Below are 24,797 nucleotides of genomic sequence, written 5' to 3' on the forward strand. Positions count from 1 at the left end.
CATGAAGACCCTCAGTGCAAATCGGCTATGGATGAGGAATTAAAGGCGTTACTTAAAAACAATACTTGGACATTAGTTAAACTACCTCATGGAAAAAAATAGTGGGATGTCATTGGATATATAAAATCAAATATAATAGTGACAGATCTGTGAAAATGTACAAAGAAAGATTGGTTGCAAAAAGGTATACTCAGAAAGAATGTATTAACTTCACTGAAACTTTTGCACCTGTTGCAAAAATGAGTTCTATCTATATTCTCCTCTCAGTTGCTGCTAATAAACAGTGGGGCATCTTCCAATTAGTTATGAAGAATGCCTTTCTTCATAGCGAGTTAGAAGAAGTGTATATGGATCTTCTGCCTGGATATAGTTGTGATCTTGAGAAAGTATGCAAACTCCAAAAGTCTATTTATGGCCTCAAACAATCTCCTCTGGTTTGGTTTGTCAAACTTAGTGAGGTTCTTATTAATATCGAATTTAGACGCAGTACTGCTAATTATACTATGTTTGTGCATTGTTCGTCTCAGGGCAATGTTATTCTGCTTGTATATATTGATGATATAATTCTGACAGGTGATAATAAAACTATGATGCAGAAAACCAAAGAAATCTTGCATGCCAAATTTGAGATTAAAGATCTTGACAAACTAAGGTATTTTCTTGGCATCGAAGTCGCACATTCGAATAAAGGAATTTTCTTGTGTCAATGAAAGTACACTCTAGATCCTCTTAAAGATACTGGAGTAATTGGAGCAAAGGCGGCCAAAACTCCCCTTGAAGCTAACTGCAAGCTAAAGAAAAATGAAGGAGATATTATTGCCAATTTCGAGAGCTTCCAAAGACTTATGGAAAAGTTAATATATCTGACCATTACTTGCCCATATATTACCTATGCTGTGAGTATAATCAATCAATTCATGTATCAGCTACGATCCATTCATGTTGAAGCTGCACACAAAATTCATTGATATCTTAAAGGGAGCGCAGGTAAGGGGATTCTTATGAAGAAAAATGAAAACCTTGACATTGTCGGGTTCATTGACGTTGACTGGACAGGAAACCCTAATGATAGAAGGTCAACAACATGCTTTTGTTCCTTTGTTGGTGGTAATCTTGTCACTTGAAAGAGTAATAAATAGTCTGTAGTTGCTAGATCTAGTGCTGAAGCGGAGTATTGCGCCATGGCTGTGTGTACATGCGAGCTCATTTGGATTAAGGCTCTCTTGCTTGATATGGGTATAAAATGACTCAACCGATGGAACTCAAGTGTGATAACATGGCTGCTATATACATTGGAGTTAATCCATTTTTTCATGAGAGAACTAAACATATTAAAGTCGACTGTTACTTTGTGAATAAAAAGATTCAAGCTAAAGAAGTATACACGTCATATGTTGGAAGCAAAGATAAGTTGGTTGACATTTTCACTAAATCCCTAAGCCGTGAACCCCATCACAAACTGAGTTACAAATTGGGTTCGATGGATATCTGCACACCAATTTGAGGGGGAGAATGTCACCGTGTGGATACACATGCTCATCAGTTCACATTTGTTATTCCTATATAGCAAGTTTGAGATTTTTTTTTCTTTCAGGTTTATGGTAACTTCCTTAATTAGCATGTTATTCATCTTTATCCTTTTTGGGTGAGATTTCGGTTGAGATTGAGTCTATCTCTTGTTGCTTGTTTGAATTGGCTGGAGTCTCCTATTTATATCAATGTATTGTAGCCATCCGGGTGTGTGAGATAACAATAAATGAGTGAGTCATTTTTTCTTTGATGGATGTAGTAGGCAGTTATTGTCGAACCATGTAAATATATGTGATCTGATTATCTGCGTTTTTCATATGAGTTTTGTAATAATCCTCTTTTAAATTACGTTGATGGTGGAGGAGGATTGTGGCCGACGGTGAGGACCACGGGAAATAGAACATATCTTTCGAAGGTTCTACAATCAACTTTGGAATGCCAGCTGGAATCATAATGATGAAAGAGGACCATGTATGAAATATCCTCCTGGTTTCCCTAACCAGTGCAACTTAGTTACATGCCTAACCCGGTCCACACAGCGGATCACAGAGTGGGTCTAACCAACTTAAACTCAAATATATTGATCCACTAAACAACTTGAACCAAGTGGACTCCGGGACTTACTCGGGCTTGAATATAAGCTCTTGATCCAGAAATTTAAACAAAGTTCCCTGAAAAGTGCCTGTGAAAAGGAAATTACAGGGGCCGAACATGCCTAGCTAGCACGCCTCCTTCAAGCGGAAAGGTTCCCCCGATCCTCCGCTGTCCCAAGAACAGTAATATCTTCAATAGAAGAATTCATAGGGAGGAGTCCAGAGAAACAAGAAAAATCACAAGGGGACAGATTCTAATCAATAGAATTTGAAGGAGGGGGCCCGAAGTGCAGGATCCCTAGGAACATTTTCTTACCCCCACAAGTAATCTCTTTCGAAGCTGCTGGCTTGGAAGATCAAGGGGTCTGACCGCAGATGGGCTTACCGGCAACTTGGGTTCACAATCAGGAACCATACATGTTAGCTTATAACAACGAGTTAGACGACTAATGGCAATCCTGAAAACTGGTTAGTGATACTTAATTTGGTTAATCCTGGCTCAAAAGTAGTTTTTGGAATGGGGTGATCTATTAGCTACAATAATTTTTTTTTTTGAATGGCGTGAATCAAGACAATCTCATCTCTCATGAAGTGAGAATTTTTTTTATAGCCACATACATTCAGCCCTACTATATTATTTTTTTTTTATATTTACACATAGAAACTGCCCACAGGATCAGAAACCTAGCCGCGCTGCCTGCGGTTGTCTTTACAATATAAAACTCTATGGGCTTACCCCTTGCCCCCGAGAGGGTCACCCTATTTTGCCTGCACAAGGGGTGACACCCTTAGGATTTGAACCTAGACCACCTGCCCCCATCTCACTATGCCAAACCTCTTTGGGGCAACCCTACCGTATTGGTTCTTATTCAGATTTGGATTTAAATTGTATGATTTGGATTTTGTATCCAATCCACTGGCAGCCCTGGACGTCCTTGTCTTGTTACTGAGAATTCAATCCCAATTGGCCGGGTTGGGCCGACTCATCGATTTTATCAAAATTGAGCCACATTTTCATGTGAATATTAAAGCATGCTTAGCAACGTTTTAAATAATGTTTCAACAACAACAACTACTACAACTACGCCTTCATCCCAAAACAATTCGGGTCGGCGATATGAACCAAAAAAGAAAATCATTCTGGGTCTTCCACATGAATCCTTCTCCATGTGGAAGACCCAGAATGATTTTCTTTTTTTGGTTCATATCGCCGACCCCAATGTTTTAAATAATGTTTGCTTATGAAAAATTAGTGCACTTGAGAAACCTCTAGGTGACACACTTATAGAGGATGCCATAACATCAGCCAATATTTTTTGCTTAATCTAAACCTGTGCATGTGTTTATCAATGGTTATTTGCTACAATCATGCTTTAGATCAAACCAATTTAACCATTAATTTTTTTTTTGTCATCAGGTTTTAGTGACGCCCAAGTTGTTAATTTCTTATCATCTAAAGAATGTTTTCTACTAGGTAATCTTCTTTTTTTAAGATGGTTTAAGAGATAAGAATGTTAGGGCTGGTAAACTAGCTAAATAAATCAAACTCAAGCTGTTTGGGCTCGACAAATGATTAGACACATTGTTGCAATAATTTTTTATACTTTTTAGAAAGTCCGCAAGTATTATGGTAATCCAACTAATAAGACATGCTCTTAAAAACGAAACTTTTTGACCCCCAGAGAACTAATGCAGCACATCTAGGTGAACTCGAGGAGATCACGATAAAGGCACGTGTGAGCCCAGATTCAAGGCTAAAACACCATTTTGAGTTAGTTTTGAGATTTTGGAATTTAATTTGATGTTATTTCTATCCAAACATAGGTTTTTTGACTATTTATATGTTAATCCTATTTTTCTTGAGGCGGGGCGGGGGTGGAGACCTTGTCCCCCACCCCGCCCCGCCCCACTCCACTGCCATCCCTATGTGCAGACATGTTTTATGAGGTTTTTTAGATGGTTCCACTGCCTGTTGTCTAAGTTCTTGGGTAATTGCTACTAGGGCTGGGAAACAACCAAGTAGTTTGTGGCACGAGCTCATGTTTGGCTTGTAAAGAGCTTACTCAAACTCGTAAAATAGGCTCGGCAAGATGAACATGAACAGTAGGTACTTGACTTGACTTGACTCCTATGAGATTGTTAAATAGTTAAAAAACATTTTTTTAGATATTTATATTATATAGTATATGTAAAATATATGATTGAACTATTTTGTTTGCAAAAAATATGATTAGTGGTAAAATCTTGCTACTTTAGCTTTGAGACAATGCATTTTTTTATTCCTGTTTCTTCTAGGACAATGTTTTTTTTGTATAAACAAACCGGCTCAAACTTGACTGGTTTAACTCGGGATAATTATGAGCTTCAACTCAGCTTGGCTCGCCGCAAGAATGAACCAAGCTTGAACACTTCAAGCTCTACTCATTCGGCTCGTTTACCAGCCCTAGATGTTAGGGAATGACTAGTGTATTACACATATTGCTACTATTCTCTCAATATAAATTTTCTTTCATTAAAAAAGTATTTTTTAGACAATTATTAGCCAAACCACACCTTCGTTGAGTCTGATGAAAGCAATCAAAATTATTTTTTCAAGGGAATCTAACATAGTAACATTAGAATCAGAATGATTTAAAATCATTCTGATTATAAATCCCAAGGGCCGTTTGATTCGAAATCACGGGTTGCATGAAATCTCTTGTTCAGTTGAACATGAGATTTCAGGCTATTGGAATAGCTTTCTCAGGTTTCCCTGAGAAAGCGATTCTGAATGATCCAACCGAAAGTTCCCTAATAATTTCACACCCACTGGGAAGTTGAGGGCTACATTAATCCATTATGTCATGTATGTCATGTTTTTTATATATTTCAAAATTTTATTTTATTTTATTTTATTTTATTGCTAAAAATCTCCAAGACTACTTTGTCAGAATCACTTAATAAATTTTTATGAGAGAGAACCCGTATTGCTATTATCACGATTTGGACATTACATCCAAGTCATTCAAACGGGTCCTTACAAATGGGTCATGAACAAATGCACACCAACACACATATGCACACCAGTACACACAAAAAATGCCGAGTAAATACACACGCGTGCACACACACATCAAACACTCTCACTCTCTCACGTCCCTATAAAATCCCATGTAAGTGGCTTTTTTTAGTTTCTCTTTATTAAAATAAATTTATACCACCACCAATTTAATAAATGATAATAAAATCACATCATTCACCTTGTCATGTTACAAATGTTGCACGACGTGAGTACTATAAAAACAAAAAAAAAGGAACGTTTTAGTATATTACATTCAACCCAAACTACTTCCCTTAGTCATTAAAATGTTACAATACAACAATTTTTTGGCTTTCTAATGCCCCTTATGGGGCCTTTATAAGTAGTATAGATTTGGAGTAATGAAAACACTCGATATTGCTATCATCGTATTTGAGATTGTTACACTTGGATGTATGTGTGTGTTCTAAATGTTCTACATCTTAGAGTGAATGTAAGCCTATTACCTTTATGGTTCGAGCTACCATCCTACAAAAAAAAATGTTAATTAGCGATAAAAATTTGTGATGAAAATAATCTGTCGTCAATTTACGATGGATTAGCTAAAGAAAACTAGTCATCCTTAAAATTGAAATTAGTTGTGGAATTAGCGATGAAAAAATTTTGTCTCAAAATCCGTCACTAATTAGCGACAAAAATATTTCGTCTCAAACTCCATCGCAATTTCGCGACGGAAAAGCGATAAAATTTTTTCGTCGCTACGCCGTCGCTAATTTACGACAGAATATTTTCATCGCTAATTTGTCGCTAATTTTCTCTGTAAAACCCTAATGCGAGCCCTTTTCTTTTTCTTTCTGTTTCATCCCTCGCACACAACCGTCGCCGCCGCCCACCACCTGAGTTCTCTCCTTCACCTCCTCCTTCTTCCCTCACTCCATCTCTCTCGCCGCAGTGTGCCATCGATGTGTGCCGCCATCGAGAGCCCCGTCTGCGGTGCCACCTCCTCCCTCTTCGCGTTTGCCGATCGGTCAAAGCGTCCTCCTTCCTTCCCCGTTTGTCGATTGGCCGGAGCCGCGACACCTCCATGACCACCACCGTCTGCATGCCGAAGATCTCCTCCCTCTCCTTCTACACCCCCTCTTCGATCGGACTCCCGAACCCTCTTCCTCGCTCGACTCTCATAGTCGAACCCTCACTCACCTCGCTTGTCGCCTGCACCTGACGTCGATGCTCTCCCTTTCGTCGGCCCCTTTTTAGGTAACCTCTCACCCCCTCTCTGTTTCTCCTGTGTCTTCTTCTTCTCCTTCTCTTTCTTTTCCGTCGACCGACAAGGGCCTACCGTTCTTTTTTGGCAAACCATGGCCGGCCGGCAGGGGCCAAAGCCCCAGCCAGTTTTTCCGACAGGTCGGCAGAGGAGACACCCCCTTAATGACAACTTCTTTGATGAAGGTAGCACACACATGAGGTGAATCAAGGGTGAGAGAGAGGGGTGCCCTCCTCTTCTTCACGATTCTTCAATGTTTTTTAAAAGACATTGCATTCTTTTCTGGGATAAAGTTCATTGTTTAGGACAGGGTTCTTTGGGTTCGTCAATGGTGGATTAATCATTGTTTAGGACAGGGTTCGTTGCAAACTATTTTTGTTTATGCTAGAAATTGTATTTGTCACCTCATACAACCTTCCTCCAAGCTTATGTATAAAGCATCAAAATCTTTTCTTGTCTCTATTGATCCCTGGTCCAACGTCTCTGAGCCAAAATCTTGATGTATATTTAAGGCCATTGATTGATGAACTGAAAATACTATAGGATGACGGTGTTTTTACGTACGATGCCCACAAAAAATAAAACTTCAATATGAAGGTTATTGTTCTATGGACAATTAGTGACTTCTCTGCATATGATATGTTATCTGGTTGAAGCACACATGGGAGTTGGCATGCATGTACTGCATGGAGGATACAAAATCTTTTAGTTTGACGCATGGAAGGAAGCCGTGTTGGTTTGATTGTCATCGTCGATTTCTATCCAGTGACCATCCGTTCTGATGACAAAGGAATGTGTTCTGAGTAGGTACAACTAAAATAGAAGGTCCACTTACATGGTTGTCTGGCATAGAGATTTTAAGACGATTGTGATACTTTTCATATGGACTGACATATGCCCGTAGTGCGACGCCCTTCCTTGGATTTGAGAATGATCACAATTGGACAAAGAAATCTATATTTTGAGAACTACCATATTGTCCGACCTTATTGATACGACATAACTTGGATGTGACGCATGTGGAGAAAAATATGTTTGATAATGTGTTCAATATGGTAATGAATGTCAAAGAGAAAACAAAGGATAATCCGAAGGTTCATATGAATTTAAAAGTAATATGTAAAAGACCAGAATTGGAACTCAAAGAGTATAATAACAAAGTACTGAAACCAAAGGCAAGGTACGTGCTTGAACTATATCAAGTAAAACAGGTATGTCAATGGTTGAGACAGTTGAGATTTCCAAATGGATACGTCTCTAACATTGCTCAGGCTGTGAAGATAGACGATGGACAATTATATAGGTTGAAGAGCTATGATTGTCATGTCATTATGCAATGATTGATTCTCCTAGCATTCCATGATATGTTAGACAAACCTATATGGGGGGTAATATCTGAGTTGAGTCAATTTTTTAGAACATTGTGTGCATCGAAAGTTGTAGTAACTGAGGTAAAGAATTTTGAGGATTCTGTCGTCACTACTATTTGTTAGCTAGAGAAGATATTTTTGCCAACATTTTTTGATATTATAGAACATGTGATCATACACTTGCCATATAAACTTAGAGTTGGTGGTCCTGTGCAATATCGTTGGATGTACCCATTTGAAAGGTATATATTTTTCTCTCTAATGCTATTAGAAATTTATTGTATTACGAGATGTATATTGTTGACAGATGCATGTTTGACCTCAAAAAAAAGGTTCAGAATAAAGCAACAGTGGAGGGTTCAATTTGTGAGGCATACACTTTAGAAGAAATTTCAAATTTCTCATCTATGTACTTTGAGCCTCACATTTCATCACGTTATACTTGCCCACCTCGTAATGTTGATGGAGAACAAGTTACTGTGGCTGAAAAACTATGGATATTTAAACCACTTATGTATGCCTTTAGCAGTTACCGGTCAAGTCTCTTGGAAGATCAAGAGCAAGACGTAGCACAAATCTATATCCTTTTTAATTGCTCAGAGGTTGACTCCTATGTCAAGTAAGTATAAATAATATGTTATACTAAGTTCTTTACGTACATACATGGTTCGGTAATATAATTATTTGTTAAGTGAAGATGATTTGATCTAGAGTTGTGAAGAGAACTTTCATATCTCACTGATTCAGAAGTACAGAAAGAACGTGAAAATAAGTTTAGGGCATGGTTTAAAGAGTTGGTAAGGATGATGGCATGCATTCTTTCCGTGTAAACAACAATATGTTACTTAATTGGTCGTGATTACAGTCATTGTTTATGCTTGTAGGTCCGCCATGGTGATGTTAATGACCAAAGAATATGTGATTTACAAAATGGTTCGACCAAAGTTGTGCAATGCTACAATAGGTACATCGTAATTGGTTATCAATTCCATACAAAAGACTACAGTATAAATAAGTCAATGATGAATAGTGGCGTGTGTGTCAAGGATAACAGTTACGGTAAAAATAAACTTGACTACTACGGTGTTATTGAAGAAATAATGGAGTTGACTTACTTAGGCATAAATAACACAATAACTTTATTCAAGTGTCATTGGTTTGATCCCACAGCAACAAGAGTCGACAAAGCCTCAGACATTGTGGAGGTGAATCATAAATCAATGTTTGGAACATATGAACCATTCATATTAGCATCGCAAGCTCAACAAGTTTACTATACTTCATATCCGAATACAAGGAAGTCAGATAGAAATGAATGGTGGGCGGTTTGCAAGGTGATGTCAAAACTATACCCCGAGTATGATCAGTTACAGGAAGACAAGATTGTTGAAAAGGGTGATTACTATCAATCAGATGATATGTATGACTTCGCTTATGGTCATGATGTCACACATGGTCTGTATGTCACATCTTCATTGTCTGATGACACACGTATGGAAGAATGTGATCCAAATGATATACCAAGTGGATGGCCGCCCAATGAAGAAGATGACGAAGAGGACGAAGAGGAGGAAGATGAAGAAGAAGAATATGAAAGTCAAACAAGTGATGAGGAAGCATACTCGAGCTAGTGAAATATATCTTGTAATACATACCACATCACTTTCTCATATGCACCATCTATTTTAAGATTATATCTTGTATATCATGTTATATTTCATGCATACTTAGCATGCACATCCACCATTCATGCATAGTTATAAAACTGATTCATGTAGGACCTTTAAATCTTTACATTTCATGCATATGTCATGTCCATGCTAAGATCAAGAGTTATGTAACTGATCTAAATGACATTTTTATTTGTTAGAATATGGTTTGTGGAGGTCACAGTGGTCGAGCACCCAATGGTCGAGGACCAAGTGGAGGCTGTGGGACAACATTAGGTAGATATCTTTGTGTTATATTTAAATGTAGGCATTCATTATATTTTTGCTTATATATTAATATAAAAATTGTTACTTGGTAATCATCTTTATAGGATCCCAGCTCAGTGATAACCAGTCTTAGCCTTCGTCTTCACGTAATGCTTCGATAGGTATATCATTTAAATAATTATATACTTGATTAGTTTAAATATACATTGTGTGAATTTTTAACTCATTGTTCTGTTTTCAGATGTTTCATCTGCACGTGACCCACCTACACCAGCCACTCATACACATCATGAGACAACACCGGATGCTGGGTCTTCTCAGTCTGACACACATCGGATGTTCGGGTTTGGGAGTAATATGAACATCACACCAGTCGTTGCCTCCTGCAGCCAGGACTCTCAGAGTTCTCTCGTCAGCATTACCTTCCACCATCCGATTGACCCTGCTATTTCTTGGGATGGTGTTCGTCAGCTTCTTAAAGACATAATGCGTGACTTTTTGCATGAAGTCATTCCCAACCTTATCCATAATGTGTTGTGCAACTTTTTTCGGGACAGGAGAACTTCGTCTGCATTCAACATGAGCTCCGGTGCCCGTCAGGTATAAAGTTTCATATCATTAGATTTCAAGCTAGTATATGCATGATTGAATACATATATGCATGATTGAACCACTATGAATTTTTTTGACACCTTTAGAACACATATATGCATGATTGAATCACTATATAATTTTTATGACAGCCTTAGAACACATATATGCATGATTGAATCACAATGAATTTTTTTGACAACCTTACAATACATATATGCATGATTGAATCACTATAAAATTTTTATGACACCCTTAGAACATATATAAGTATGATTTCATCACTATGCTTTTTTTTTTACAACCTTAAAACACATATAAGCATGATTTCATCACTATAACTTTTTTTGACTCCCTTATAACACATATATGCATGATTAAATCACTATGAAAGTTTTTTGACAACCTTAGAACACATATAAGCATGATTTCATCACTATGAAATTTTTTGACTGCCTTATAACACATATATGTATGATTGAATCACTATGAAAGTTTTTTGACAACCTTAGAACACATATAAGCATGATTTCATCACTATACAATTTTATGATAGCCTTAGAACACTTATATACATGATTGAATCACTGTAGATTTTATTTGACAACCTTAGAACACATATATGCATGATTGAATCACTATGAAATTTTTTTGACAACTTTAGAACACATATGTGTATGATTGAATCACTATAAATTTTTTGACACCTTTTGAACACATATATGCATGATTGAATCACTATAAAATTGGTATGACACCCTTAAAACGCATATATGCATGATTGAATCACTATGATTTTTTTTTTACAACCTTGAAACACATATATGCATGATTGAATCACTATATAATTTTTTTGACAACCTTACAACACATGAATGCATGATCGAATCACTATGAACTTTACTTTTATTGATAGTCTTAGAACACATATATGCATGATTGAATCACCATGATTTTTTTTGTCAGCCTTAGAACAAATATATAAATGATTGAATCCGTATAAATTTTTTTTGACAGCCTTAGAACACATATATGCATGATTGAATCACTATAAATTTTTTTTGACAACCTCAGAACACATATATGCATGATTGAATTACTACGATTTTTTTTTACTGCCTTATAACACATATATGCATGATTGAATCACTATGAAAGTTTTTTGACAACCTTTGAATTCTGTTAATGTCCTTCATGTTATTGCTAGTCTATCTGTCATTCAGCCATATTACTTTGATTGCCTTAGATTAGGTGCATTGCATATAATTTATTTCATTATATTTTGTTTATCAATATTAATATTTCGGTTCTCTTATAGGATGCTGGAGATGATCAGTGTAGAAAAACTGATGGAGGCATGGATGAAGGGGCAGATCGAGACAATGAAGAGGATGATGCTCCGAATCTTGGCGAGGATTAGATTCATGTGTTGAATTTGTTTCACGTACTTATTGTTTCAAACGAAACACTTTGTATATATTCACTTGTAACTAATTAGAACTTGGCAAAGATTATACTGGGTTGTTAAATTTGTTTCACTATGTATTTTTTATGTGTACTTTATTTTTTATACACAGGTTATATAAATTGTATAACAAAATTGTTTTTCTCGATATTTATATTTCAAACAAATTTTTAAAAAAAAATTATGACAGATTAGCGACAGATATTATCCGTCACTAATATCCGTCACTAATATCCGTCACCAATTTAGCGACAGATTAGTGATGAATATTTATCTATCTAAAAAACTGAATTAGTAGATGTTTTGTGATGGAATATAATCCATCGCTAAATTGACGTCGAATATGTATTCATCGTTAAATTTTAGCAATGGATTAACGATGGATATGTATCTGTCGCAAAACCAAATCATTCCTTATTTAGCGACAGATTAGCGATGGATCATGACATTCGCTAATTCATCGCGAGTTAGCGACATATCAGTTCTGTAGTTAATTAGCGACCAGGTTATTGCGACGAACACTATCCATCTTTAAGCCATCGCCAATCCGTCGCTAAACAATTCAGCAATGGAATTGCAACGGATCAGCATCAAATAGCGTCCGTCACTAATCCGCAGAATTCTTGTAGTGCATCAAAGAATCCAAACACAATCCATATTACTACACAAGATCTGAAAACCAATAAGGGTGTTTGTCCTTCTTGATCCTGTCATATCCACAACAGCCATCCTATGGATACTTACTTTCATGCAATGTTGTCGGTATCAATTCTTATCAGCCGGTACGTATAGGCAGAAAATTGATACACTTCACCCTTGAATCAGCTATTTTTTAATAAATATAAAAATACTAAAATATAATTTTTGATATTATTTTAATGGTTTTAACATGTGTCACGTTCAATATTTTTTATTATTTTTGAACAATACAGAACAATTCATTTGAGTATCGGTATCAGCCGATACAGCTGAATCGTTGGTCAAACAATTTAGTCATGCATTAATTATCATCAACAAGAGCATCGTGGTAAATTGGTATGGGATGCATAAGAAGTTTCTCGCATTATCAAATTACAAATAGCAAGAGCATCTTCTCTTCAAAATTTTACCTAAAATTTGCATTATCATTGACAAGTTATGAACTAAACCAACATGAAAAATTCCAATTTGTTTTGGCAAAATTTTTAATTCTAAGCTTGCTCCTGGTTATCAAAGGCTGTGGATGCAGTAATATACTTAGATCAGCAAGCTAAGACGCTGGTGCAATTAACTACCAAGTCCATATATCCTGGTCCTACATGTCCAACTGAGTTGGTTATAATCGGATTGGGTTGGGTTCGGCTGGGCACATACCCAATCCAGTTCACTCGATTGTCAACCTTGAGTTGGTTATAATTGGATGAGGTTGGGTTGGGCCAACATACCAACTTCCACCCAACCACCATCCACACAATCGAGAGAGAGAGAGCACTAGGTTGGTGCATCTATCTTGCAAAACATACCAAATATTCCAATATTTCCAAGAGAACTAGCGTACCGACCTAGATAAAACTATTTATGTGGTTGAAAACTTTCTTAGGGCTTGTTCACTAACCCATGAAACGTTTTTTAAACTAGGAATGTAGGCTACTTTCAAGCAAGCAAGAAGGTATTTCATAATGTTGGTAAAAAAATATGGTCATTTTCTTACAGGAAATCAACACCTTTTTATCCAGATAAGAAGTTTATTCTGTTAAAACTTTCTTCAGGGAAGAAGATTTTTGTTACCAACAATGGGGGTTTCACTTCTTACTGAACATGGAAATTTTACAATTCTCTCTTCCTACATTTCTCTTTTCCTGTATTTCACTTGTCATTACTTGATTGGCAAAGACAACTTTTAGATTTTATTTCCTTAATGTGCAACACTCTTCCCTGCATAGAGGAGGCTTTAGCGGGGAAGACAGGAGAAAAGGAAAAGGAAAAATCTGTTAGCGCCAAAATGACAAGGGATCAGGCGCGAGAAAAAAAAATGAGAAAACCATAGATTTACCGATAGTCTCGAACTGCCGCTGTAGATAAAGCGTAGATTTAATGGCTGTAGGTTACCTATAGCAGCTTCCGCCAAATTGCCACTATTCAATCAACAGTGGCAATTTTCCAAATTGGCCGCTGTACAAACTGCCGCTGTTTCCATCTTTTGTTGTAGTGACTCCAGCGAAAAGAAAAAAGAACCAAAGCAACAAGGCAACTAACTTCGTGGTATAGGAAACTTGGCAAATCAGAAATAGCTTTTTATCTTTGAAGAGCATAACTTGGACAGCTTTTCACTTCTAGATGATCTTCTAAGTAAAGAATTTACCATGGAAACAAGATAAGCTTTTTCAAGAAGCAGTGAGACAACAGACGAAATAATAACCCAGAAATAGTTAATAAACAATGATATATCAAACAAAGAACCAAAACCACCTGTAAAGATCACTTGTGTTCTAAAGGTAAGATGTGAAAATGTAACTAAAGCTTAGTTAAGAAAGATGAAAATTTTGGGCATAGACCGTTTGTTTGTGGATTTGATTTTCATGATATTTTTCCTTTAACGATCTCATCGAAAGAAGGGAAGTCAGGGTTTGATATGATGGGGCCTTTAACTAAAAGTGAAACGTGAACTGCCTTGTACATCTATAAATCAAATCACCAAATAATTGTTGCATGTTATTGTGGCCAAACTGCCATTAATCTATCCCTCAAAGTCAATTCTAGTGACGTTCAGCAACTAAAACAACCAAAGGAAAAGTCTCGAGATACGTGCACACAAAAAATTTTTTTTTTGGGGGTAAAACCCTTGAGGTCTCTCCTGTCCACCGGAGAGTACACCCAGCTTCGACCTTGCGGTTAGGGACGCCACCAGTAAGTTTCAAACTTGTGATATTTGGCCAACTTGGTGACATTCACAAGTCACCCCTACCAGATGAGCGGAGCCCTTGTGGGTTATGGGCAGATGACATACAATTAGTATTAGGGAAATAGATAAAAAAGAAAACACAAACTATAATACAAAGATTTTACATGGTTAGCCCCTAAAGAGGTCATGTTTATGAACATATTGCTACTAAACAGTAATCTTCTATCACCGATGAGATTATATGAAATTACAAGATTAAAGAACAACAACCTTACCTCCCCAATTGAGTAAGAAGTTCAACTATCAAAATCAAAACCCCAACAATAAATTAATACCACAATATAGTACCTCACCTCCAAGAACATGTTTGGGCCACAAGTGTTTGAATGTTGGAAAACTTACAAAAAAAGGTGGTCAGCTTGGAATATTTTTTTGGGATGCATCAGATTGATATCATTCCTATGAGATCATTAGCAAGTCCAGAGTGAGAAGATTAAGATATGAACTTGTCATTGTGAGTTTAGAGGTGCACAATGGGGAATATTAGAACTTGGTTGTTGACTAGACTGTCTTTTCCCTAGTTCAATTCAGTCATTAACTTGACAGGATTCCCAAACTAGATTTTGCAGAAGAGCTTCAACGATGGGCGAAAGGACCATTAAAACATATAAAAACTGCATTAGGGTTGGATGGCAATATTCCTGGTTATCATAAAAAACAAATATTACTTGGAATAGGAAGGTACTTAATGGAGGGGGCAAGAATTGCATAAATTCCCAACATTATCTCCGGATTTTGGTGGATTTGAAGCAGATCTTAATTTTTACTTTTACTATTTTTTATGTGTTTTTTTGGACAGGTCAAGGGAAAACCAATGTTGTCAGTATCGGTATCGGCCTTGGATCATTTGGCCAACAATTCAGCTGTATCGTTCTATATATATCTGCTAAAAAAAAAAAAAAATATTACGTGTTGAAAGAAGTGGTCCAGCTCCGGCAACCTCTACAACGGCCTGACCCAACTTTCAGAATTTTAATTTTAGCAACCATCTATTTCATCCTTCCATAAGTCCAAACTAAACTTATATAGACTTAACTTATTAAAAATCTTCCCCTGTTGTATTCCTCAACCAACGTGACCTGCCACTTAAAAAACCTGTCTTCCATTCTTAAATGACTCCAATTTTCTGATGCTGTAATGTGTACGAGTGCATACATCACTATCTGCAAAAATATGAATAAGAGCTAAAGGGTTGAGGTTGCCGTGGATGTAGGCTCATCAAAGCCGAACCACGTTAAAACTGTTTGAGTAGTGGTATGTTTCTCTCTTGTTTGATTTCTTACATAGTATCAAAGACGGGAGCAAATATCCCGAGACAAAAGAGAAGCTTTCTTCAATGACGGACGGACAAGGCACCAACAATGATAGTACATCCGCAAATTCCACTTCGAATGTGACGCAAAAAATAATGATTCAAGAACAGGTCAGTCCCAATTTTAGAATCACCAATATTTTGCTCAATGGATCAAATTATTTGGCTTGGTCTAAAGCCGCCACACTTTATTTAAGTGGAAAATCCAAACATGGTTTTATAAATGGTCAAAAACCAAAACCGAGTAGCGATTATCCATCTTTTGAAGAATGGGAATCAAACAACCATCTTGTGATGTCTTGGTTACTCAATTCCATAAAAGCAAAAATAGCTGAAGGGTTCTTGTTCTTAGACTCTGTTGAGGCTATATGGAAGGCAGCAAAACAACTGTATAGTGAGCACTATAACACTGCTCGTATGTATCAACTTACACAAGATATTTACGAACTTAAGAAAGGTGAATCATCAGTAAGCGAGTATCTTGGAAATTTGAAATCCAAATGGGACGAGTTAGATTCATACACCACACCTATAGTCGATCCTCAAGGCATCGCAAAAATGAAAGAGCAAAACAAAATCTTTCAATTTCTATCCGGCTTGGGTGAAGGCTATGAGCAGTTACGTAGCCAAATTTTGATGAATTCTGAGTTGTCGAATCTTGACAATGTGTGTGCTATTGTTATGAGGGAAGAGTCTCGTAGACGAATAATGAATCAAAACAAGAAGCTCTCTATTGAGTCAGACGTTGAACAATCAGCCTATATTGCTGATAAAAATGACTCAAGAATGAGCAAGAATCAAAATTTTAAACAAAAAGGCAGATTATTGAAGTGTTCACATTGTAAAAAGTTTGGTCATGAACGTGATACATGTTGGTTCATTCACGGCAAACCAGACCGGTTCAAGAAGGATTGGACCAAACAAGATAAGACTCAAGACTATGAGAAATCTAAACAGGTGAACATGTGTGCATCAAAGACAACAGTTGAAACTCAAACTAGCCTTAATACTCAAGCTGCGATTCTTGAAAAAATTCAAGAACTACTTCAGAACGTGGGACGAGCAGGTGTAGCAATGACCTCTACGTCAGATTTGAAATCTTCATCAGGTAATCTCGTGCCTTATTCAAAACAGGTTTGGGTGGAAGATGCGGGTGCTACCGACCACATGACCAATGATCTTACAATGCAATATGACTTTAAAATTTTTAAAGGGAGACCTGTTACAAGTGCAAATGGGTCTCCCATGGCTGTCAAAGACCTGTTGTATTCCTCAACCTATGTTACCTGCCTCTTAAAAAACCTTTGTCTTCCATTCTTAAATGACTCCAATTTTCTGATGTTGTAATGCGTACGAGTGCATACAACACTATCTGCAAAAATATGAATAAGAGCTAAAGGGTTGAGGTTGCCGTGGATGTAGGCTCATCAAAGCCAAACTATGTTAAAAGTGTTTGAGTGGTGGTATGTTTCTCTCTTGTCTGATTTCTTACAACGTGATACATGTTAAAATTAATAAATTAATATTAAATTTTTTTAATTTTGAGTATATGTTTGCATTTAATAAAAAATAATCGATTCACCCCTGAATCATATCGATTTTATGCCGATATGCATGGATACTGATAACATTGGGAAAAAACCCTCAATCATCGACCATACATTGGCAGACCTTATTGATTACCTCTAAGGATTTGAATCGTGGTCCTTGGTTTGATTGATTGGGCATGTAGAACGTCTTACTCTAAAAAGAAAAGAAAAGAAAAGAATGCAGAGTGCAGATTCAAACGTAATGATCGTGATGCCTTGAGACTTGAGACCGTGTCTAGTTTATAGAAAGTGCGTACAAACTCCGGGCACCTCCACACACACTTATTGCCCAGGAAGACCAACGTTTTTAATATGGAATCCTAGTCTAAGTTTAGGATCATGATGACTTCAATCGATACCAAAACCAGAAAAAATATAGTTGGGTTACGAACCCAAGAATGTAACCCAACTCAGCCACATTCTTAACCACTGCGATATCTTTCCTTCAAAATTATTATAAGGGGCCGTTCCCTTCGTCAGGAGTTCCTTTCTTCCATTAGTGCCCTCTACCCTGCTATATTCTTTTTGATATTTAGTTATTTACACTGAAAAACCACCCACAAGATGAGAGACCTTGCCGCTCCTGGCAGCTTAAAACTCAGTGGACTTACCCCTTTTGCCTACATGGAGTCGCACCCAACTATATTGTTGTTTGTACGAAGTATTCCTCAAGAAGCGCTTCTTCATCATATGGACTTAGTGTCGGGCTTAAACGGCCCATGGATGAGCCTTGTGAATAGCTTTAGGAAGAGCCTATGTTGCCTCCCATGATTAGGAGAAATAAAAGTGTTTTTGGGGTTCTTTTTGTTCTTGAAGAGTCAGCCCCCATCACACACCTTTAGAGAAGGACTCATTGTTAAGTAGAACTCTCCTCAAAAGCCCATTCTTCAAAATCGTTTCACCTCACATTGCCCCGTAAGTAAACACGTGTCGTCTGACGTGCCGCATCTATAAGTGCCACTTGACCAATAACTGCCTCCCAAGTGTTGTGAGGCACCGATTGGGCATTTGCTCCTACGCGGTGGCCTTGAAGAATTGCCGCCCACACTTAGCTTCCGCTCTTGGGTGCCGTCTCTCACCCCACCGCCTCGCATTGCTTTGGCATGCCGCTTCCACCATTCTAAGCGCCACACTATCCTCAGCAAAAAGACCGTGACACTTAGCCTCTCTTTGGAAACTAGCTGGAACAAGAGATCATGCATTTAAGATAAACATGGTCAAAGTACCTTGGTGAGCTCATGGATCAGATGCAATGTGATTGCACAAAAATATGTGACACTTGTCCAGTTTACTCAAGAATCAGTCAATTTTGGTAGGGGCCATAATTCCTGAACCCTTGGAAGGTGAATATCTGAAAACTAAGGGTTGAGAGGGGAATTTATTCATTTGAATTTGCACCAAATCTTGGATTTGACAACTCCCAGCTTTTCAAATGCACGAACTCCGTCCCCCTGCCAACTTTCAAACAGAGGCAAAGCAGCTCCACCTGGTCCTCGTATTTTTTCTTGATCAATTTTTTACTGAAATCACTGAACGACCCTACGTTTTTTTAGTATTTATTAATCGCTTTTCTTCAAAAATTGGAAGAAAATAACAAGTATGCTCACTACCATACCAATTGCCTTTTGTGTTTGGCGATGTATGTTAAAACAACACATTCCTTTCAGATAGTGATTGTACACGTACTTTTTACTGAAATACATTGTCAACATAAAAGCAGCGAGTGAGGATATGGGGAGAGGTGTTCTGGGGAGGGAGGATCAGATGCTATGTGATTGCACACTTAGAGCTTGTTGCTGCACACCTGATCACCCTCCAACTTTGACACAGCCTGTGTCAGCTGTGGGCCCAATAATAAATGGTGAGTGATCAGGTGCAGCAGTACACTCAAAGTGTGCAATACCATTGCACCTGATATCAATTCATGTTTTGAGTACTGTACCAAAAAAAAATCTTGGGTCCTGGTCATGTTATAAGATCACTATCTTCAAATAAATTGCCTTACATTTGTTTTTCTATATATGGATATGCCTTCAGTTGGTAAAATTCTTGAGGTGTTCTCTACCTGCTGCTGAAAAATACACTTAGAACCAAAAGCCCTACACGATTTGCTCTTTGTTAGTCCATCAAAGTTACAATGAACAGAGAGGTGATTTTTCATTCAATAGCATGAAATCGAACTGCTTCTGATGCCGATGCGAGGCTTCATAGCATCGCGGAGCAGCTCGACCACCCTTCTCATGGACGGCCGGTGGATGGGCAGCGAAGACGTGCAGAGCAGAGCCATCTCCAGCACCCTTTCCATCTCCTCGCGGAAGCGCTGGGGGATCCTAGAGTCGAGAATATGGTTGACCCGGCCTTTGCGGTCCCCGTACTCGTGGTTCACCCACTTGACGAGGTCTTTGGTGTCCCCAAAGGAAGGGTCGATGGGTCGCTTCCCAGTCACCAGCTCCAGCAGCACCACCCCGAAGCTGTATATGTCGCTCTTCTCGTTCACTTTGAGTGTGTATGCATACTCTGCAAAATGCGTTTCCGCAACAGCCAAACAGGTTTTCAACAAGTCCGGAAACAGCTGATCGGGTAACGAGTAAAACTACACCAAGCTTCAACAAGGAACCACACACTACAATTTAATTCTCGATAATATTGGAGATAAACCAAAAAAACCGAATCTTTCAGACTTGCAAACAACTTTTTATTTCCATCACAGGCAGCACATTGGCTGGCATCTGGTTGGTAAATGAGGAGCAGTGGGAAGGAATGCCACCGGTGGGTTTCGATCTTGTGACGTCCTGTCAAAGCTTAGTGACATTCACAACTCGCCCCTACTACCAGATGGACACTACTTACCAACAACTTTCATGAAACCAAAAAGCTCCCCTTATCATCTCTCTTTTTTTCTTTTTCGAAACTTTGGTCAATAGGGAAGCAGGATGCAGATGAAAAGCGTGAATCGTGGGGCCCATCAAAAGGAGTTCGTTTCACAAAAGGAATGTGATGCACCACGTGACTGCTCGACACCTGTTCTTGGGGAGGTGAACTTTTTTTTTTTCCGAAATCTGTGGGGCCCACGGCTTTTATATGTCATGCGTTTCACATAATCACAATGCGGCCAGACCGGAGAAGCCTTGGAAAACATATGAACGCTCGCTGACATTTTTATGTGGCACGACCGGACACGTACGGACCATAACGAAGATACTGACAAGCATAGATAATATTTTATATAATTTTTAATGATTTTAATAATATTTCATAAAATGCATTTTAATTATCATATCAAAAACATGTTTTTATTAAATAAAAACTAAAATAATTTCCTTGCGTCCCTTTTTTTTCAAAAAACTTTTGGAATTAGAGCGGCTTACGTGCATTCGTGTCGTGTCGTACCCGTGTCTACGTGACATAGTGGACAAAACCCCAAACATGGGAAAAAAAATCAAACGGGGAGTCTCGTAGATGAAAGAAAAGAAACGAGAAAAGTCAAAACACTAGAGTTTTTTTTTTTTCAAAAATTTACCGGGAGCGATATAGCCGTAGGATCCGGCGACCTCCGACATGCGGCCGTCGTCGGCGTCGCCCCACTCCCGGCGGCGGAGGATCCTGGCGAGGCCGAAGTCCGCCACCCGGGCGTTGAACTCCGCGTCCAGCAGTATGTTGTTGGACTTGACGTCCTGGTGGACGATGCGCGGCACGCAGTCGTGGTGGAGGTAGGCCAGCCCCTGTGCCGCCCCCACGGCGATCCTCATCCGCCTCTCCCAGCCAAGCTCCGGCCACCCGCCACAGCCGGCATCCTTCGTCCCACTCCCGTCCCGGCGGTGCAGCGCCTCGCCGAGGCTGCCGTTCTCCATGAACTCGTAAACGAGCAGCCTCACGTCGTTGCTCATGCAGCAGCAGAGCAGCTTCACGATGTTGGTATGGCGGATCCTCCCCAGCGTCTCGATCTCCGCCCGGAACCCACTCTCCGTCTCCGGTTTTCCGGCGTCCCACAGCCGCTTCACGGCCACCGTCTCCCCCGTCTTCAGCCTCGCCCTGTACACCTTCCCCGACGCCCCCATCCCCACCACGTTCTCCTCCGTCAGGCACCCCATCACGTCCTCCTCCGCCACCCCCACCAGGCTGAACGACGTCTGCTTCCACAGCCGCGTTCGCCGTCCGCCCCTCATCATCCTTCCCCTCCTACGGCCGACCGCCGCCTCTTCATGGTGCCTGCTCCTGTACAGCAAGATTGACGCCAGAAGGCATCCGATGACCACGATGGAGAGGACCCCCGTAAGGATCCACGCCATCCTGGCGTGCCTCTTGAGGGTTTTGGACTCGGAGGGAGAACAGAGAGGGAAGGGTTTTAGGTCGGGGCTGCAGAGGCCGGGGTTTCCGATCAGGTTCGAGATGCAGAACGGGGTATCGAAGCTGGAGGGGATCCTTCCGAAGAGGTTGTTGTCCGAGAGGTTGAACTTGTTGAGCTTCAGGTTCCCGAGTTCCGGCGGGATCTCGCCGGAGAAAGAGTTGTCCGAGAGGTCAAGGTACGTCAGCACCGGGAGGAAGCCCAACTGGGACGGAATCTCGCCGGAGAATCGGTTCTTCGAGAGGTTTAGCTCCGTGAGCTCCTTCCACAAGGAGATGTCCGACGAGAAGTGGAGCTCGCCGGATAACTGGTTCTCTTGGAGGTCGAGCTTCTGGAGGCCTTTCACGCGGGCTAGGCACGACGGAAGGGCGCCGGAGAACCGGTTTCGGCTCGCGTCGATGATGGACAGCAGTGGGAGACCGCATACCTCCGCCGGGAAGCCGCCGGAGAAGTTGTTGCTGGAGACGAGGAGTTGGGTCAGATTCCGGGCGCTGGCAATCTGGGGATCGATGGGTCCTTCGAAATTGTTGTCGCTTATCTCGAGGAAGTAGACACCGGGGAGCCCCCAGAATGCCGGAGGGATCTTTCCTGCGAATCGATTGTTGGCCATCCGTATCCTCTGCATCGAGGTGCAGAGCGCTAGGCTCTCCGGCAGCTCGCCGGAGAACCGGTTGTTGAAGACGATGAGCAACTGAAGCTTCTTCATGTAGCAGAGGTCGGGCGGGAGATTCCCCTCAAGCCTGTTGCTGGAGACGTCCAGCAACTCTAAGGGGCAGTTTCGGCCGAGACCCGTCGGAAGGTGGCCGGAGAAATTGTTGGTGAAGAGCTTGAGCTCCGTGAGATGAGTGTTCGTCGCTAATACCTCGGGAATGCTACCCTCCAGGTGGTTCTCGTTCAGGTTGAGGGATTTCAACGGCAACCGGGTGAGGCTTTCCGGCAACGTCCCGGTGAGCTCGTTCAGAGAGGCGTCGAAATAAGAGAGGAACCTCAAGCCGCCCAGAGTCTCCGGCAGGCTGCCGGAGAGATGATTCGAGTAGAGCTCGATCTGCTCGACGTTCCTCATGCCGGAAACATTCGCCGGGATCTCTCCTGAGAGGTTGTTCTGCGACAGGTCGAAGTTCCTCAACTCCACCAGCCTCCCGACGGATTCCGGTATGCTCCCGACGAGGGCGCAGTTGGCGAACCACATGAGCCTCAGGTTAACAAGATTCCCAATCTCCGGCGGGAGGGGACCGGGGGTGAAGGGGTTGTAGGCGAGGCTCAGGACGACCAACGTGGTCAGGTTCGTCAGGACGGCAGGGAACATGCCGGAGAGGAGGTTCCCGACGAGGTAGAGCACTCGGATGGCCGGAAGCCGGCCGTATCCGTGCGGAACCCCGCCGGAGAAGTTGTTCATGGTGAGGTCCAACCACGTGAGCGCCGAGAACTCCGGGCCTACGTCCGGGAGCGGTCCTACGAAGAAGTTGTTGGAGAGGTTGAGGAGGCGGAGACCGCCGGCGCACAGGGAGAAATCCCGGGACGCGATCTCGTTCCCGAGGTTGTTGAAGGCGAGTGAGAGGTTCCGGAGCGTCGGGATCCGGCAGAACCCGGCCGGAAAGTCGCCGGAGACGCCGAACCCAGTGAGGTCGATGGCCTCGACGGCACGTGTAAGGGGGTCGCAGGCAATGCCGGTCCAGAGGCAGGGCTTCTCATCGGACTCGTTCCAATCTCTCAGGCGGCCCCCGCCGTCCTTCAGTCCGGACTTCGCCTCAAGAAGGAGCTGGCCATCCCTGTTCAAGCAGCAGACAGAGTGAGAGAACAGAATAACGAGCAGTGGAATCACGGTGAGACGAGACCATCGGATTCCGGCCATTTTCCCGGCGGATGGCCGTTGCCCAATAACAGACGAAGAAGAGTAGAGTGGATTTTGCATGTAGTAGAGGAAAAGGTAAGAGAGAGAGAGAGAGTAACGGCCGTGCATGACAGGTTTTTAAAGGAGGGATGCAGGCAGAGAGAGAGAGAGTCGCATGAGAAGTATGTTGTCATTTAAGATTTAGGGACAAAAATAATTGAAATGTTTCTTGAAGATTCTCTGACCAAACTGACCTTGTTATCACCGTTTAAGAGCACGAAAGAACTGTTTTGTTGTGTGATCTCGAGCAGGGATCCAGAGAGCCGCATGGCTAATGTTGTCAGTATCGGTATCAGCCTTCAAATCTTTGAGTCACCGATTCAGTTTATCAGCCGATTCTAAACTCAACTGAATCGTTCCGTATCGGTTCAAAAATCATGACCAATACACGTGTTAAAATCATTAAAATAATATTAAAAAGTAATTTTTTTGATATTTTTTATAATTATTAAAAAATAGCCAATTCAAGCCTGCAGCATATCGAATTTCTGTCCATATCCACTTACACAAGACAAGTGATAGGACAACATTTCATGTGAAGCCGGCACTTTATATTTGCAGGCCTCATGCAATGTCATCATGCTATTGGCTAGTGAGTTGTCAACGGGTCAACCTGACCTGAACCAAACCCTATAGGATCCAGGTATGATGATAAGTAAGAAGACTTAGTTCAGATTAATATATGGATCTGGGTATAGTTTGTAAAATTTTATATTAGACTTGAACCCAACCCGAGTTCCGATTAAGACCTAAATTTTTTTAATGTAAAATAATAAAAAAACTAGTTTTACTGGGTATGGCCCGGGTCTGGTTCATATAGTTCTTATCGGGTTCAAATATGGTTTTCTCTTACGGTGAGTCCGCTTAGACCCGAGTTCAGACGCGATACCATACCCGAAAATTGAGGTCTTCATGTTTCCCCGGGACGCGCGGGGTTATTGCTTAAAATA

General features: G+C 40.4%; 2 protein-coding genes across 2 annotated transcripts; both read right to left on the reverse strand.

Annotated features, from left to right (window-relative positions):
- Positions 1-19,772: 19,772 nt before the first annotated feature.
- LOC149842088 (receptor-like protein kinase HSL1) lies at positions 19,773-21,171 on the reverse strand. The gene is made up of 2 exons (XM_090000584.1): positions 21,132-21,171; positions 19,773-20,128 (listed from the first exon to the last, which is right to left on the reverse strand). The coding sequence occupies exons 1-2, from the start codon at positions 21,169-21,171 to the stop codon at positions 19,773-19,775; spliced, it is 396 nt and encodes a 131-aa protein (XP_089856710.1).
- A 185-nt stretch (positions 21,172-21,356) lies between these two features.
- LOC149842089 (uncharacterized) lies at positions 21,357-23,808 on the reverse strand. The gene is made up of 2 exons (XM_090000585.1): positions 21,417-23,808; positions 21,357-21,364 (listed from the first exon to the last, which is right to left on the reverse strand). Exons 1-2 carry the CDS (start codon positions 23,806-23,808, stop codon positions 21,357-21,359), a joined length of 2,400 nt encoding a protein of 799 aa, XP_089856711.1.
- Between the last annotated feature and the right edge of the window lie 989 nt (positions 23,809-24,797).

This window comes from Nuphar pumila, chromosome 3 (assembly GCF_984573655.1).
Source record: "Nuphar pumila chromosome 3, dmNupPumi1.hap1.1, whole genome shotgun sequence".
Classification (NCBI taxonomy): domain Eukaryota; kingdom Viridiplantae; phylum Streptophyta; class Magnoliopsida; order Nymphaeales; family Nymphaeaceae; genus Nuphar; species Nuphar pumila.